General features: G+C 33.5%; 1 protein-coding gene across 3 annotated transcripts in view; it reads right to left on the bottom strand.

Moving 5' to 3' along the window:
- Window positions 1-576: 576 nt before the first annotated feature.
- The window catches only part of LOC145246660 (annexin A6-like), a 143,609-nt gene continuing 126,751 nt past the window's right edge, over window positions 577-17,434 (bottom strand). For 2 of the 3 annotated variants that reach the window (XM_080108369.1, XM_080108370.1), the window contains exons 23-26: window positions 13,384-13,710; window positions 10,848-11,029; window positions 6,646-6,704; window positions 3,503-3,681 (exon numbers count right to left, since the gene is read on the bottom strand). In XM_080108369.1, coding sequence (XP_079964495.1) covers window positions 3,621-3,681; window positions 6,646-6,704; window positions 10,848-11,029; window positions 13,384-13,710 — 629 coding nt within the window. In that variant the 3' untranslated portion in view covers window positions 3,503-3,620. Of the gene's footprint in view, window positions 735-3,502; window positions 3,682-6,645; window positions 6,705-10,847; window positions 11,030-13,383; window positions 13,711-17,434 lie in introns of those variants that run through there. The other variant, XM_080108371.1, reaches the window with a different exon arrangement.

The following is a 17,434-nucleotide window of genomic DNA, read 5'->3' as shown; positions in this document are numbered from 1 at the left end:
AAAGCATTTCATCCGAGTCATGAAAATTGTTAAACAAAATGTTTTTACTATAGGCTTTAAAAACAAAGGTACAAGATTCAATTTGAAATTTATTTATCTTCAAAGTGCACTTTTATAAATTTTACAAAGTAAGGTATAAAAAAATAAATTTAAATTGAATAAAAAAATTACCTTGGATTTATTTTATGTTATGTAAATTCTGTTGCATTTTTTAAAAAACGTCATTGAAAATTTTATATCAATATCATTAATTGCTAGATGAAAGATAATGTTTTTAAATTGCAACAAAATGTACATTACATAAAATAAATCCAACGTAATTTTTTTATTCAATTTAAATTAAATTTTTATACCATACTCTGTAAAATTTATAAAAGTGCACTTTGAATATAAATAAATTTCAAATTGAATCTTGTACATTTATTTTTAAAGCCTATAGTAAAAACATTTTGTTTAACAATTTACATGGCTTGGATGAAATGCTTTTCTAACTAACAGACATTTATTTTGTTTGAAATTTATATCAAACAAAATAAATGTCTGTTTATTTTGTAATAATGCGTTGTTTTGGCTTCAAATGCTTATAATACATATTTTATTTTATATTAGAATATATTTACTAATAAATGAAATTGAAAAAAAAAAGAAGTTAATTTGAGGTATTTATTTGCTCCCCCACTGGGCAAAAGTGCAAATGGTCCAAAAATAGTCTTCTTTTTCAAGCATTTTCATCTCTGAAAAAAAAAAACAAAAAAACATATTAAAGACAAAATTATTTGGATTATTTGGACTGCTGTTTCCACCTTGAGTGTAATTTCACAACAATTCAGCTGGTGTAACCTCCAACCTTCTTTAGGTGTATCCTTGTTGAACTCGGAAAGTAGTGATCTGTATATATATATATTATTCCTTATTGGAATTTTTTTTTTTCAATCCCACCCAAAAGCGTGCCAGAGGTAATTGGTCAAAAATGTGGTGAGACGACAACTACGGATGGCAGTGATGGCTGAGAATGCAGTTAGGAAATTCGAAGTTCCTATCCGTCGCGGTTACCACCTGACGAAGGCCAGAGGAAGTTGGCCGAAACGTTGTGCACCAATAAAAAGATAAGATGAGACTAATAGTCCGAAATAAAATAAAATTAACATACAATGCTCATCTCAAAAATAAAAAAATTCCAATAAGGAATAATATATATATATACCAATCGGTACGGACCCGACTATGGAAGATCAGATAATAAATAAATGTGGATTTATAAGATCAAAGAATCCAACCTTGATCGCCCTTCGGGGCCCGTGGCGCAGTTGATAGAGACGTTGAATCTCTACGGTTCCAGATGAGCATTGTCTGAAGATAGCGGTTTCAATCCCACCCAAAAGCGTGCCAGAGGTAATTGATCAAAAATGTGGTGAGACGACAACAACTACGGATGGCAGTGATGGCTGAGAATGCAGTTAGGAGATTCGAAGTTCCTATCCGTCGCGGTTACCACCTGACGAAGGCCAGAGGAAGTTGGCCGAAACGTTGTGCACCAATAAAAAGATAAGATGAGACTAATAGTCCGAAATAAAATAAAATTAAAAATTAGTGATCTGTAGTTGTGGCGATTATTACACATCCCAGGTGAAGCTGAGTAGCCTTGCTAGTAACTTACTAGTGGAGTTCTCACAAATAATTATGACTAACAGAAAAAAAAAAAATGACAAAATTCTAATTGCCAGAAAGAAATAAGCTAAAAAAATATCAGCTAGCAAAGAGATGTTGATAAATAAATGACAAGATATTCTTGTAGTAAAATTATAATTCTGGGAAGGTGTTTTGATAAGGAAAAGACTCAAGAGAGATGTGAAATTGAACAGAAAGAGTAAGAAGAAAAAGTTAAATTAGACAGCTTAAGCGAACGACTAAGGCTGGACACAATAAAAAGCAAAGTATTTCAGATAATGGATAAATGACTGCGCAGTGCTTGACGAATACACGATAGTGCGCGAGCCTTTTCTAGTCTCACACAAAAACACGCGTTCACATTTCAAGCTATATTACTTGTCATACATATGTGCACACAAACATACGCGCGCACGTCCACACACGTACATATATTCACATTCATGTACATACACTCACATTCATGTGTATATACACACACGCTAACATACACACATGTACTCACATGTAAGCACGCATGGACAACGTCACTTCCCCTTTCAAAGGAAATCCACACATGCGCAAAAGACCAGCGGAAACACCTATAAAAGCAAGAGCAATAAGCAGCTTCTCCCTTTTCGGCCCAGCTTTCGAGCTGGTCGATCTACAGACCGACAGCATGCCTTTTCGGCATGCACGCGCGTACCTTACACCACTTGCTACTATGTGGGACAAAAAGCTATCAGACCGTACTTACGCTTTCTCTCTCCATGAACTGGATTGACATTCTCACTCTTTCTTGTAGCGAGTTAGGGTATTTATTATATCCTGGTCCTCAACAATAGTGTAAAAAAAAGCAGTGGCCTGCAAACCAACTAATTAACCAAGATCAACTTAGAAAAAGGTGTTAAACTGAAGAAAAATTCAAGCTATCCAGAATCAGGAAGTCCATTCTACTTTCTTGTATACAGACTGTGTATATGATTGTATATAGGCTATTAGAACAGCTAATCAAATAATACTGTGTGTGTATATATATATATATATTTTTTTTTTACAAAGCAGTCACCACTTATCAATGCTCAGAGGCCACTCAAAGATTAGGGTTAATGTGTGTATGGTAGTCAATGGGACAATATCTTAGTAATCATTAGTAGTGGAAATTTGGTAAATTGGATCACTTAAGGGGACAGCTCATCAAGAACTTGTTCATGTTGGACCTGAAGATGATCATCTTGTAGTCAGTTGGAAAGCAGAGAAAATGGAAGAGAGTTCCACAGGTGTGCAGTTCTAAGAAAGAAGCTTTGTTCATGGCATCTACGTTTAAGTTTAGGCATAGATAAAGAGTGGGGGAAATTATTGATCATGGTTTCAGTTAGATGAGTGTTTTTCATGAAAGTTTGGAAAGAACATCTCTTCTGTGGGAAAGAGGTTTCAGGGAAGAGAAAAGGGCATCCCCCACTAAGCTACGAAGTCTTATTTTGAACTCTGTTAAGGCAGGATAAGGTGCTTCTAGCAGCTCCTATAATTGTGTGTGTGTGTGTGTATATATATATATATATACTGTATTAACAAAACCAAGACTTCATATATGCTTTAAACAGCTAATTGAATAAAATAAAATTTTAATAAGAAAACGATTATCAGTGACATTGTTCATTATTATTTTGTTTTGAAGTGATTCAGTTTTCTTTGCCAACAACTCCAAACCAAACCTTCCAGTGACGAGTGCTTCCAGCCGAATAGTGATTTTTGGTGAAAGATGAGATCACCAATATGGCTATCAACCAGACGACCAAACTCAGAGATGTCCCAGAGAGTGGGACTTCCAAAAATCTATTGGAAAAGAAATCGAGGATAGTGTCTAATAGACATTCAAATACTCAGAATACAATTGTAAGTTACTTAAGACTTCTACTCGACCATGATTGATGGAATAAGAGCATTCCTGTGGATTAAATAAAGGGTTTTGTTCAAAATTCCATGGTTTTTCTCAAGTTCAACAGAAAGATTCCAGAGTTCAACAAGATACACCTGAATCAAAAGAAACACAAAAATAACATCAAAAATGCATCAATTGAAATGCAAAAATAACATTTAAAATGCATCAATCAAAACGCAAAAATAACACTTAAAATGGGAACAGCAGTCTAAATAATTTAAATAATATGAAAAATTAAAAATTCAAGAATATAAAAACAAAATACATTTTAACAAAATTAAAATAAGTTTTTATTACTATTATTATTTTTCTTTACTGATACGACGATTCCAATATTTTCCCAATTCCGATGCAATTACTGATTCCAATTTTCATTCTTTATAAATTTCTAAATATTTAACTATAAAGTTGTTATTTTGTCAGTAAAAATACATGTTAAATGTGCATATATTTTCTCAAATGTAAAAACACAATTGTGGGGGATGGGTGATCTATAGATTTTAGTTTTACTTGTTGTTTAAAATCAAATATTTATTATTTTATTATTATTACCAACAGTGGAAGATTTTGTTTTAAACAAAATCAAATAAAAAAGATAATTAAAGAAATCGTTTTTGGCATCAGAAAATTGGCACAAATTTTTTTGATTCTGATGCTGATTCTGATAGTGCCGAAATTTCCAATTTTTCCGGTTCTAGATTCCGATTTTGATCAATCGTCCCAACACTATTATTATTAGAGGAGGAGTTTTTATTTTACAATGAAGATTGACTAATGAAAAGATTCCCCGTTTGTTAAAAGTTTTTAGTTAATTGTACAGGGTGTCCACTCCTCCCCTAAAAAAAAAAATGCCACCCATAGAATCGTTAATTAAATTCACAATCATTTCTGGAATCCAATTATGTATAAAATTAAATAAAATGTAAAGTCTGTATAAAACTATGTATATATACTATGTATAAAATGTAAAGTCTGTGATTAAATGCCTTAAAAATTGGTACAAACCTGATTTTGTGTAATGTGTAGTGTCTGTTGGCAGACAGAAAGAGTAAAGAAAAAATAATGGTTATTACTTCAGTTTATATGCTAGCGATTTTGTGAAGTAACAAAATTTCTCATCACCTCATATGCAAATGAGATGCTGCCAGTTTTAATAAAAAGCCTGATTTTCAAAGACTGAGTCGATTTTGATTTTGGAGTAGCGAGTTTTGACAGTAGTGTGTTGAATTTAACCCTGGAAATTGTTAGTTGAAAGCCCCAAATAGTTAACAATTGATTATTTATCTACAAAGTCTAGATAGATAAAGGTGTTTAATCTTTTGTGGCTTCTGAAAATGCATAAAAGCAATGCATAGATAAGGAAATCGATCAATATTAAGTAAATAAAATATAATCTTCCCCTCTTCTCTCTTGTTTTAACATATCAATTTATCTTGTTAGATTTTCAAAGTTAGACCCAAACAGCCTTTTGGCTGACAAACTTTGTTTGGACTAGCCAATTTTTATTTGTTATTTTTGTGCTATGTTATTCGCAACATAATAATGTACTTCACTACAATTTATTTAAAAATTACTCTGGCCCAGACGACCGATAGTATGCAACATTTGAAAATAATCATGTAAAAATCGAAATCAGCATATTTTTAATTGAAAAATATACAAATGATTGTCTCCCTTACAACTAAAGTTTTATTTCTTTTTCTGTATAAGTTTTAAATAAAATAAATAAATAAATAAAATGACATCACTGCATTACAGGCAGCACTGAGTAGGTGCAGTTACTAAAATTATAAAATGATTGTCTTTATTATCTTTTTTCCTTTTGTGATCCAGAAAGGAAGCGTTTAGATGTCTTCACTGTTTCCTGAGAAGGCAACAACAATAACAATCTCCAACAGAAAATGGAACATTTTTTATATGTAGTTCGATATTATTTGAGTTTATATGGCTATCACCTTTAAGTTGGGCAGTTATAATTGAGTGAATGTTAATGAGAAGTCAAGGGTTAATGGATGTGTTACATTAACAGGTGCTATATTTTTGTTGGCCATTCCTCTAAATTTTGTCATCTGTGGCCGACACTATAGCAGAAACTCTCATGTGGAAGATTAGGAAATGATCTCTACTATGATATAAAAGGAACTGTGTGTGTGAGAGAGAAACAGAGAAAGTTCCTTATGGACTCGAAAATGGCTGGGACGATTTTTATGAAATTTCACACAAAGATAATTCATGTGTCAGGCACTGTTCTTAGAAAGGATTTGTATCAGAAAGTCTTCGAAAAGTATCGATAATCAAAAAAATCTGATGATAGAAGGAACAGGCGATTTTGACCAAAGTTAACACCTTATACAGCCTAACACGATAAGTGCATTTGATAAGCTTTATTACCAGACAAGCAGAAAAACCCTGCATATAAAATCAACAGTAGGTTCTGTGATATGACAGGGGAGCATTCAAAATAAATGTTTCTGAATAAAGCACAATTGCACTATGATACTTGACTTTTTCATTTTAAACTTAAATTCAAGCCATTCTCATTGCACAAGCAGAAAGGACATGCATATAAAATCAACAGTAGATTCTTTGATATGATAGGGGCACGTTCAAAATCAATGTTTCTGTTTAGAGCACAATTAAATCTTGATACTTGACTTTTGCATTTTAAACTTTAATCTAAGCCATTATAAATAAAAAAAAATAATTTAATAAAATCAACAGTAGGTTCTCTACAGTGCAATGTAGACTATAGTGTATTGTGGGCTAAGACACTGCAGGGAGGCATGTGAAGCTTTCTCCTGGTGCACCATATTGCTTTTAATCGGGCAATTGATTGCCTGATTGAGAGCAGACAATCAATTGATTTTTTGAAAAATTGCAATTTTATGACAATAAAAAATGTAGGGGATGAAACATTTGTTGATCATCGTTTAATCCCGGGAAACGTTGGGTCACCCTGCTAGTATTCGATATATTCAACTATGGGTCCATTTTTCTTAACTAAGAATTGCTTTTAAAAGGACGATATGACAAAGTTTTGTTTTTCTTCTATTTACCTTTTGTTTCCGTTGAGCAGAGCTAATATGATTTCCTTATAATCGCCAGATATGTCATCCTGAACAACAAAACAAAACAAAAAAACCAAATTAATAAATATCAACCTTATTTAATCAAAAACATATTTTATCTCAAAAAAATAATAATAAAATAACAATGACAAACATTGCAGATTTTTTTTCTTAGCTTTTTTAAAAACAAATAGTTATCATTTATCAAGGCAAAAAAGTCCCTCGAGGATAATAGTTAATGAGATAGACAGATTGTCAGTTTAATAATGAAGAATATTATGAGAGGATTCAGATTAATGAATGTACTGAGCAAATTTTATTACTTATTAGTAAAGTTTAGAGTAAAGAGTAGACCTTGGGTTTATTTTCAGTAGTTTTATAACTCTTGCTTCCTTTATTTTATTCTTTAGTCCTCATATTCTATGAGCGTTTGTTCTGACAAAGGAAGAACTGTTTTCTAGTCAGAATCTATCTATTTAACAATTATCACAAGCTAATTTTGGACCGTAAACATATTTTTAGCTGCTTACATCAAGTGGTGCCTTGTCTGGAGGATTTCCAAAAAAAACAAGTTGTTGGCATTGAGTTTAAAGATGACCATGTGGTAGTGTGCACTGAAGCAATCTACGATAATGTTTTCCATGTATGGGAAGTTCTTGGAAAGAAATTATGTTCATGGTAATCCATTTCATGTTTGACACACAGAGGAAGAAAGGAAAGTCTTCAAGTATTTTAATGGTGACGAACTAAAAACACTTATACTCCCTCAACGTAAATACCCCGACAAACCTGACAAGCAACTAAATCCCACCCCTATACAGTAGAGATCGCTAGGTGTAAGAAAGCCTTCTACTCCAAACATTTCTTCTCCAAAACTGCTAGACTTTGGAACTCCCTTTCGGGATTCTGCTTTCCCAACTGTACTGACATGCTGCTCATCTCCCTTCATAATATGCAACATACAAATATCTGTGTGTGAGGTCGCCAAGCTAATCAAGAACCTTGATTCCAGTAAAGCAACTGGCTCTGATGGCATTCCAGTTATAGTGCTGAAAAAGCTTCAACCAGAACTTGCCCCCATACTTACAAAACTGTTTAAGCATTGCCTTAAGAAGAAGTGCTTTCCAACACCATGGAAAACCTCATCAGTATGCCCTGAATTTAAGAATTCAGGCGAAAAGTCATCTCCCTCTCAGTGCAGACCAATAGGTCTCCTGTGTGTCATGAGTAAGTTGCTGGAATCCATATTAAATGAAGAAGTAGTCAACCACCTCAGCAGAAACAACCTTCTTAATGACATGCAATATGGTTTCTGCTCCGCAAGATCTACAGCAGATGTGCTAACGGTTATATCTCATAGGATTAGTGAATCTCTTGACAAAGGCTTCCCTTCTAGGGCAATTGCTCTTGACATATCGAAGGCCTTCGATAAGGTTTGGCATAAGGGCCTACTTCACAAGATTTCCAGCTACAGTATCACTGGAAATGTTTTCTCAATTATTAAATCATTTCTCTCTGATAGGTTCATAAGAGTAGTGGTTGATGGGCAGAAATCAGAGGCCCAGAGTATTAATACTGGAGTCCCTCAGGGGTCCATCCTAGGCACAACTCTCTTCCTGATCTACATCAATGATCTCCCAAAAGATATACTTAAATCATTCGTTGACATCTATGCTGATGATATGACCATCTATGGCAACACATCATAGGCCGTAAATGACAAAGTTCTCTCTGATTCTCTCTCCTCTGATCTTGAGCGCGTGGTTCAGTGGGGGAAGACGTGGCTGGTTACTTTTAATGCATCCAAAACCAAGCTTCTATCTTTACATCATCAATGCTCTGATCCCCATCTGGGATCAATTGTAATGGATGGCTCTCGTTTTGGGGAGGCTCTATGTTTTGACAAGCTTCTGGGTTTGACCTTTACTCCTGATCTGAAATGGAACACGTACATCAGGTCTGTTGCCAAGGATGCTGGGAAAATGGTGGGATCCTTCTATCGCTCCAGAAGATATCTCACTACTGATGCAATTCTCTATCTGTATAAAAGCCAAGTACGTCCAAGGATGGAGTACTGCTGCCACATCTGGGCAGGAGCTGCTAAAAACAGAGTACAAAATAGACTTTGTGGCTTAGTGGGGGATGCCCTTTTCTCTTCCCTGCAGCCTCTCTCCCACAGAAGAGACGTTGCGAGGCTGTCTTTGTTTTATTGTTATTTCCATGGCAAGTGCTCGTCTGAGCTCCAATCTCTGGTCCCCCTCGCCAATCTTTCACGAAAAACACCTGTCTAGCTGAAACTACTGTCATTAATTTTCCCCACTCTTTATCTGTGCCTAAATCCAAACGTAGATTCCATGAGCAGAGCTTCTTTCTTAGAAGTGCACGACTGTGGAACTCTCTTCCATTTGCCTGTTTCCCACCTGACTACAACTGTGATGTCTTCAATTCCAACATAAACAAATTTCTGACAAACCGCTCTCTTAAGTAAGACACCCTATCAAATTTCCAATACTAATGATTAATACGATACTATCTCATTGATTACTGTGCACACGATAACCCTTATCCCCGAGTGGCTTCCAGGCCTTGATAAGTGGTGACCTCCATGTAAAAAAAAAAAAATAATAATAATAATAATATCCCTGCAACTTATGTCGCTGATAGTTGCCCCCTACTTCAAAGTGGCACTGTGCCTTGTTTGGGTTGAAAATTGAATAATAAAAAAATAAAAAAAATAAAGAAGTCTTTACAGTTGTGGCAGTGATATGAGTTTTGCTACAAAAGTCGTGCAATGAGGAATCAGAGATGGAAGCTTGGTTGAGCACATTCTAAGGAAATAATGATAGACTTTGTAATTTTTTTTCCCTTATTTTTCAGTTAGCTAAGTCAGGGGTGGTAGCCCCTAGAAGAGAAAAAAAATGTAGCAACACCAACAAAATAAGGAAAAGAATAAATAAATAAAAATTACAAAATTTCCATATGTTCTGATTAATAACTCTTCCAAAATTAATTTACCATAAAACCACTCAAAACAAATTTATTAGTGTTGGTTTGAAAGTAAATTTTTAAACCCACTCAACATCTTGCTTTGACAAGCTTCTGGAACTGACCTTTGTTCCTGGCATGAAATGGAAGACTTACATCAGGTCCATTACCAAGTTTGTTTAAAAATGGTTGGATCATTCTATCGCTCTAGAAAGTATCTCACAGCCAAAATGTGTGATGAAGTACTGTTACCACATCTGGGGAAGAGGTGTTCGGAGCATCTTTTCCTACCTTGGCAGGGTATAAAATCGGCTTTGAAATCCAGTGGCTGATACTCTTTTCTCCTCTTTACTACATCTTTTCTGCAGAGGGGACATTGCGAGTCAATCTCTGTTCCATTGTTATTTTCAAAGCAGCTGCTCGACTGAGCTTCAATGTATGGCTCTCCCTTTCTAAAACATTTGCAACAAACACTCGTCTATCAATAATTTTCCTTACTCTCTAAAACTAAACAAAAATTCCACAAGCAAAATTTTTTTTCCCTAAAAATGCCTGCCTGTGGAGCACAATACCACAGGGCTGCTTTCCAACTGACTATAACATGATCATTTTTAAATCCAATCTAAACAAGTTCTTATTGTGACGTCATCTTAAATAATCAAATCCTACCCAATTTCCATCCTTACTGATCATCACTGTCATGTCTTACCAACCACCTAACACTCATTAATCCTTATCCTCGAGGGGCCTCTGGGCGTTGATAAGTAATGACCACCTAGTAAAACAAACAAAAACATATAAAACAGAAAAAGACACTGCTGCTGCTTTGTTCATTTTGGGCATCGTTCATGATGATGGGTTTTACTGGCATTAGTTTTCCTGATATATTTCAATCAAAAATTCTTTCTGGTGAGGGACCGCATGAAGGTTGCCAACATCCTAAGTAAAAGTGTTTCTGTAGAATGAACTAGGTTTCAACTTGGCACTGCATTGTTTATCAGCATTTGTTAAGCACTAAACGACCTTTACCTTGCTGCTACTGATGATGATTCTGATGATCTAATCATTTTGATTAAAAAAAAAAATCAACATTTTAAGACATTGAAGAGTTGCACAAACTTAGGATGGACAAAGCCAAAATCAATTGTAGAAATGCAAAAAAAAAAAAAATACCATAAAATGTAAATAAATCTAAAAATACTTACACTGATAAAATCTGAAAGTGTTTTCTTATACATCGTCTTAAATTGTTCCTTTATTTTTTGCAAATCGACCTCGGATCGGGAGATAATGACTCGAATGAGGGTATCATCATCTGTGCCAAGACCCTTCATTGCTTTGTAAAGCACAGAGGCAAAATAAGCAGCTGTGTCACGGCAACATGCCACTAAAAGAAAAATAATTCAGAGAAACATGTTTAAAAGAAATATCATAGGGTACCGAGTTTTAGGTGTTTGTGAGTTTTTAAACCAACACATTCCAAATGAAAACATTACTACATACTTAAGTGTCATGTCGAAATGAGTATAAATTCAAAAAAATTACGAAAAATAATCCAGTAGACGATTACGTTCTTTAAAAAATTGTTTAAAAATGGCAAACCCTTAATTGAAGTCAAGGGAGATAAGTCGGTTGTTATATTGAATTGGTTACACAACTTTTTCAAATTAAAATCTATATATCTATAAAAGCACATTTTTGATCTAAACAATTGAAATTTTGCATAAAGTATATTCAGACATAGGGCAAGCTTTTTAAATTTGGCTGCCAAGGAGTAAAAGTTAAAAAAATTTAACCTTTGCGGTCTCTAGCAAACTATTCAGACAATTTTGGGTCTAAACATTTGAAATTTTACATAATAAGTATTCAGACATGCAGCAAGCTTTTTAATCAGTTTTGGGACGAAAATTTGGCTCCCAAAATTTGTACCAGAACTGTTTGCAAGGACCTGTGACACAGTGACTAGAGTACTTGAAAAAAATCAATTGTAAAAGTGATATTCTCCTGAAGATTGAAGTTGGTTATAGGAGGAGAAACTAATTCTGGTATGACTGATTATATCTGAAGGAAAAGGGGAAACCATCTAGCATTATAGGATGAAGTAAAAATTATAGACAGAGAAAAATAATTCTTAGTGTGGGCAACCGAAAAATACAATTGTGAATTGTTTAGGATCTCTACAGAATGAAAGCATGCTACCCCCATAAAGTAAATAAAGGGTTCGCAACAAAATTCCATTCAAAATTCAGTTCAAATTTCTGAGTTTGACAGAAGATTTCCCAAGATACACCTGAAGAATGTCAGAGGTTACTTAAGATGAGAATAGTAGTCCAAAGAATCCAAATAATATGAATGACCAGTGTTGGCCTTCATTGGACTAGTATGAAATGAAATTACCTGTCTTCAATTGTCGGGTACTGTTGTATATATATATATATATATATATATATATATATATATATATATATATTATTGTTGTTGTTTACTTATTACTGTATATTATTATCTATTATTTATAATTAACTAGCATGGGTGCCCGGCATTTCCCGGGTGTTTGGAAGTGTGTGTTGAGCATAACAAAAAGTTGTAGTAGGCAGGAAGGCTCGAACCCGTGACGTGAAAGCAGAAAAGAAAGTGGAGGTGTGTGTAAGGGTGTTGGTTGAGCAAAAATAAAAAGAAAAATTGCGAGCGCAAAAAAAAAAAAGGAGTAGTAAGCAGGCTTGAACCCTTAACACGCTAGAGGAAAAAGAGATGAAAAAAAAAAAACTGCCTTACTAATGTGCATACCGTGGTTGTGATGTCATATGCGGTCGAAATAACGCCCTTTAATCGATGTTGTGAACGTGAGAGTTGAATGACTTGCAAAAATTGTAAAGGAAAAAATGGACCCTCCGTGTACAAAAGTGCAAGGTGAAGAAATTAATGTTTTTGGCCAATTTTTCGATATTTGGCCTCCGAATGATCGAGCTTCAAAATGACACCGATCTAGTAAAAATCCATCATCTCTGTCGAAAGTTTTAGGCACATATACATGCATGTATGCATACATACATACATACATACATACATACATTTAAATAGACAAGTGAGATTTATATTATAGATGGCTCTCATATCATGTTAAATTCTATATAGGTTTACTTAGTAATTGATTATCTCTCAGCATATGTGCTGCTTCTTTGAGTCATCTTACTCTCTACTTTTCTGTCTATAATTTTTACTTCATCCCATAATGATCGTTGGTTTCCCTTTCCCCTTCAGATATGGTCAGTCATACCAGAATTAAATTGGTCTCTCCTCCTATAATAAACTTTCTCTCTAAATAAAACCTTTGAAAGCCAACAAATCTCCATTGTGTTTCCATGCATGAGTAGGCTTGTCTTGAGTTAAACTGAAGCTCAACAACCATGAGGGGATCAATGGCCCAAGCATGAGAATAAAGACCAGCAACCGCGCACGTACGTAAAAAGATTTTGCTTTGTTGATTGTTACTTGCTTGTTCACAAGAAAAAACACACATATGCAAACGTACGTGCATATACAATGATGTGTAAACTGTTCGTTTAATATCTGGTTAACATAAAATATTACTCTTGTCATTATGAGAAAAATATAGACACATGAAATTATCTTATGTCATGAAGCTAAAGATATATGTCATTTCTAAAGTCTCATTATTTCTTGAATAGTTTCACAAGAATTATTAAGAAAAAAAACAAAACAAGAAGTTTGATTATTTACCTATGGTCAGAAGACTTTCTTTTGCATTTCCAGACATTTCCGATTTGATGACATCTGCAATATCTTTTTTATGTGCTTTCTTGTATTCTTCAAAAATCACCAAAAGCTGCGAAAAGCTGTTCGTACAAAGTATTTCGATGAATACCACTTCATCGGTGCCGCGCTTTGACTCTCCAGCTTCATATAATCGCTGTACCTCTTGCTTAGCATTAGCAACATTTATGCTTTCATCTGGCTTTCGACGGCCTTGAAGCAGGCTGGTTAGAATTTTTTTATAATCACCAGATGTGTCATTTGCGATATCAACTTCCAGATTGTTCTTAAACACTTTAAAACAAAATAAAAAGAAAATTGCACCATAAGTTCAGTGTATACAATTTAGTACATATATTTACAAATTTTGTTTTGTATATATATATATATATATATATATATATATATATATATATATATTAGTGTTGGGAAGAGTAATCAGAATCGGGAATCAAAAAATAGGAACTTATAAGGGTATCGGAATTGAACAATGTGGGCCTATTTTCCAATGCTAAAAACGATTCTTTTTCTTGGTTCTGATTTGTTTGTTTTTGGTTAAAGCTTTTTCATGGGTCATATTAATGATGAAATGATAAATATTTATTGATTTTAAGCTGCTAATGAAGCTAAAAACTATAGATCAACTTCATAAGTGTATTTCTACGGTTACAAAATTATATGTACATATTTCATTATTTTGACAATAACTCCCCCCCGCCCCAATGACTACATATTTAGAAATTCAAAAGAATCAGTATCAGAATCGGTAATTGTATCAGAATCAGGAATTTAGAACGGAATCGGTAATTGTATTGGAATCGGAAAAAATATTGGAATCGTCCCATCACTAATATGTATATATATATATATATATATATATATATATATATATATATATATATATATATATATATATATATATATATATAATATAAAGCTGAACGTCTGTGTGTGTGTGTGTGTGTGTGTGTGTGTGTGTCTGGTCACTGATTACATATAATGATAGAAGATGTATTGAGGATCTGGAATGGGTATGTTTGATCTGGCAGAACGGTGGTTCATAAAAATTGTGAGGTCTGCATTCGCGCCTGGCCCCCAAAGTATGGAAATAAAAAATGAAAAAAAAAATGTTTACAAGTGTTTTTGATATAGATGTACATAAAAATACTTTGATAAGTATGTTTCAACTTAAATAGGGATGGTATAATAAAATTGTGGGGTCTGGGTTCGCGCCTGTACTCCATGGAAATATGGCACAAACTTTAACAAAGACTTTTCATATCTATTTGCGTAAGTATACTTTGATAATTATGTTTCAGTTTGAAGAAATATGGTATAATAAAATTATGGGGGTGTTCATTCGCGCCTGACCTCCATAGAATGTAAATATGTCACAAAGTTTAACAAGGTTTTTTAAAGGGGTGAAGGTCCACAATAACACCTTAACTTTAATCTTAATTCACGTTAGCTTTTATTTATTTTTTTGAGTTGAATCATATTGTGTCGAATAAATTCACCTCTTAAATTCACATTCTTATTAAAGTGAAAGCCAAAAAAAAGTCGGAACTTTAGACAATTCTCGACACAAATTTTGCATAACTCTGTTTTTTTTTTCCTTCTCCACTTGCATGTGGCACTCTTTCAAAAATAGATAAATAATAAAAAATAAGAACGTTACTTGTTATCGTGTCAAAAGAAGGAAAAAAATCCTGCTCACGTGATTACGTGTCTTTTTAAAAACATTTACATAACCTTTTTATTTTTATTTATATATCCGTTTAAGCTTTTTTTTGTCAGTGTACTAGAAGAAATTCAGTTGATTACAACCCTTTCTGCATGTTCTTTACATTACAATAGTACAACCCTGAATCCAACGGCGCAATACTACACCGTTCAATACTGTAAAACTGAATCGAAGTTGTTCTGCTTGAAAAGGGCGCCATTTTCTTCTTATTCATATTTATATCGATTCTTTGCTTTAAAAAACTAATGTAATTACGTACTTACTTTTTTAATATCCCATTTTGCTGTTTCAGATTATTTTACTAAAGTAAGTAAAGCTTCATTATTTTTCAAAGCTGTTTTTGTTTCTTTGTTTTTCAATATTTCGTCGATATTATTTAGTAAGAGTGTTTAGCAGAAAAGCCAACAAACAACTACCCGAAAAAATAAATATACAAGAAATAAATGTTACCATAGTCAATAAAAGTTCAGTTCATGTTTTTTTTTTGTTTTGAAATAGTTTTTAATGCTCTTTACTTGAAATAATTTCAGCGAACCGAAATTAAAACGAAATTTGAGGCAATAACTACTTAAATGAATTTTTATATAAACTACACGTGCCATAATCGAATATTCCTCAAGCACAAAATAACGGATATGTTTATAAATATTTCTTATGTTGACGGAACTCTCTTAAAATGTTAACACAGAATGCTCAAATTGAAAACGGGGCTCTCCATTTCAAAGTCGCTGGCATTTTGATTTTTTTAAAAACCGGTTTGTGAATTTAAAAAACAAAATTTTTTTTTACAAACTACTTAAAAATACAAACCAATGAACTTTTCTACCATAAAAGTAACTTATATTGACTATGGTAACATTTATTTCTTGTATATTTATATTATTATATATATAACATTTTCTCTTTGTAAGGAAACATCATTTTGTTGGTCACTCTTGGCTACGAATGGAAACAAAGTTGATATGAAAAAATATATTTTTGCGAAAATTATCTTTACTTTCATCATATTTTGCTTAGGGTAAAATTTTTGAGTATCAAAACCTATCTCTTTACAACTCCCTCCTTTTCATAACCTATCATACTTTCATCAATCACAGTCCATTTTCTGTAGGCTGTTTTTGAACCCAGTCAACGACGGGTACTTCTGCTAGCATATATATACAATACCAATACAAATATCTGAACATAGTTAACAATATATAGACTACTGGTACTAGTATCTCAACATGGCTTATAAGATGAAGTCAAAAAATCAACATGGCTCATAAGATGAAGTCGAAAAATCAACATGGCTCATAAGATGAAGTCGAAAAATCAACATGGCTCATAAGATGAAGTCGAAAAATCAACATGGCTCATAAGATGAAGTCGAAAAATCAACATGGCTCATAAGATGAAGTCAAAAAATCAACATGGCTCATAAGATGAAGTCAAAAAATCAACATGGCTCATAAGATGAAGTCAAAAAATCAACATGGCTCATAAGATGAAGTCAAAAAATCAACATGGCTCATAAGATGAAGTCGAAAAATCAACATGGCTCATAAGATGAAGTCGAAAAATCAACATGGCTCATAAGATGAAGTTGAAAAATCACATGGCTCATAAGATGAAGTCAAAAACTCAACATGGCTTATAAGATGAAGTTGAAAAATCAACATGGCTCATAAGATGAAGTCGAAAAATCAACATGGCTCATAATATGAAGTCGAAAAATCACAACAACGTCTCTTCTGTGAGAAAGAGGTTGCAGGGAAGAGAAAAGAGCATCCCCTACTAAAGCTGAAAACATGATCAATAATTCCCCCCCCCTCTTTATCTGTACCTAAACCTAAACGTAGATTCCATGAACAAAGCTTCTTTCTTAGAACTGCACGCCTGTGGAATTGTCTTCCGTTTTCCTGCTTTCCGGTTTACTACAATATGGTTGTGTTCAAGTTTAATGTGAATAAGTTCTTGATGAGCCGTTCCATATGAGTTATCAAATTTACCGAATTTTCATTACTAATGATTACTATATTGTCCAATTTCTACTGTACACGCTTTAACCCTTATCCTTGAGTGGCCTCTTGGCCTTGATAATGTGGTGATGCCTGTGTAAAAAAAAAAGAAGTCTATTTTCAAGTGTGTCAAGGCAGAATAAGGTCTTTCTAGCAGCTCCTGCCCAGATGTGGCAACAATACCCCATCCTCTGATGTATCTGACTCTTATATTTGATTTAAAATAATCACTTTATAATAATATTAAGTAAATTCTCAGAGTTACAAAAAAAAA

The sequence above is a fragment of the Euprymna scolopes genome, chromosome 24 (assembly GCF_053919585.1).
Source record: "Euprymna scolopes isolate OS-2025 chromosome 24, ASM5391958v1, whole genome shotgun sequence".
Lineage (NCBI taxonomy): Eukaryota > Metazoa > Mollusca > Cephalopoda > Sepiida > Sepiolidae > Euprymna > Euprymna scolopes.
The sequence above is the reverse complement of the archived record's forward strand: the minus strand, read 5'-3'. Positions and strand labels throughout refer to the sequence as shown.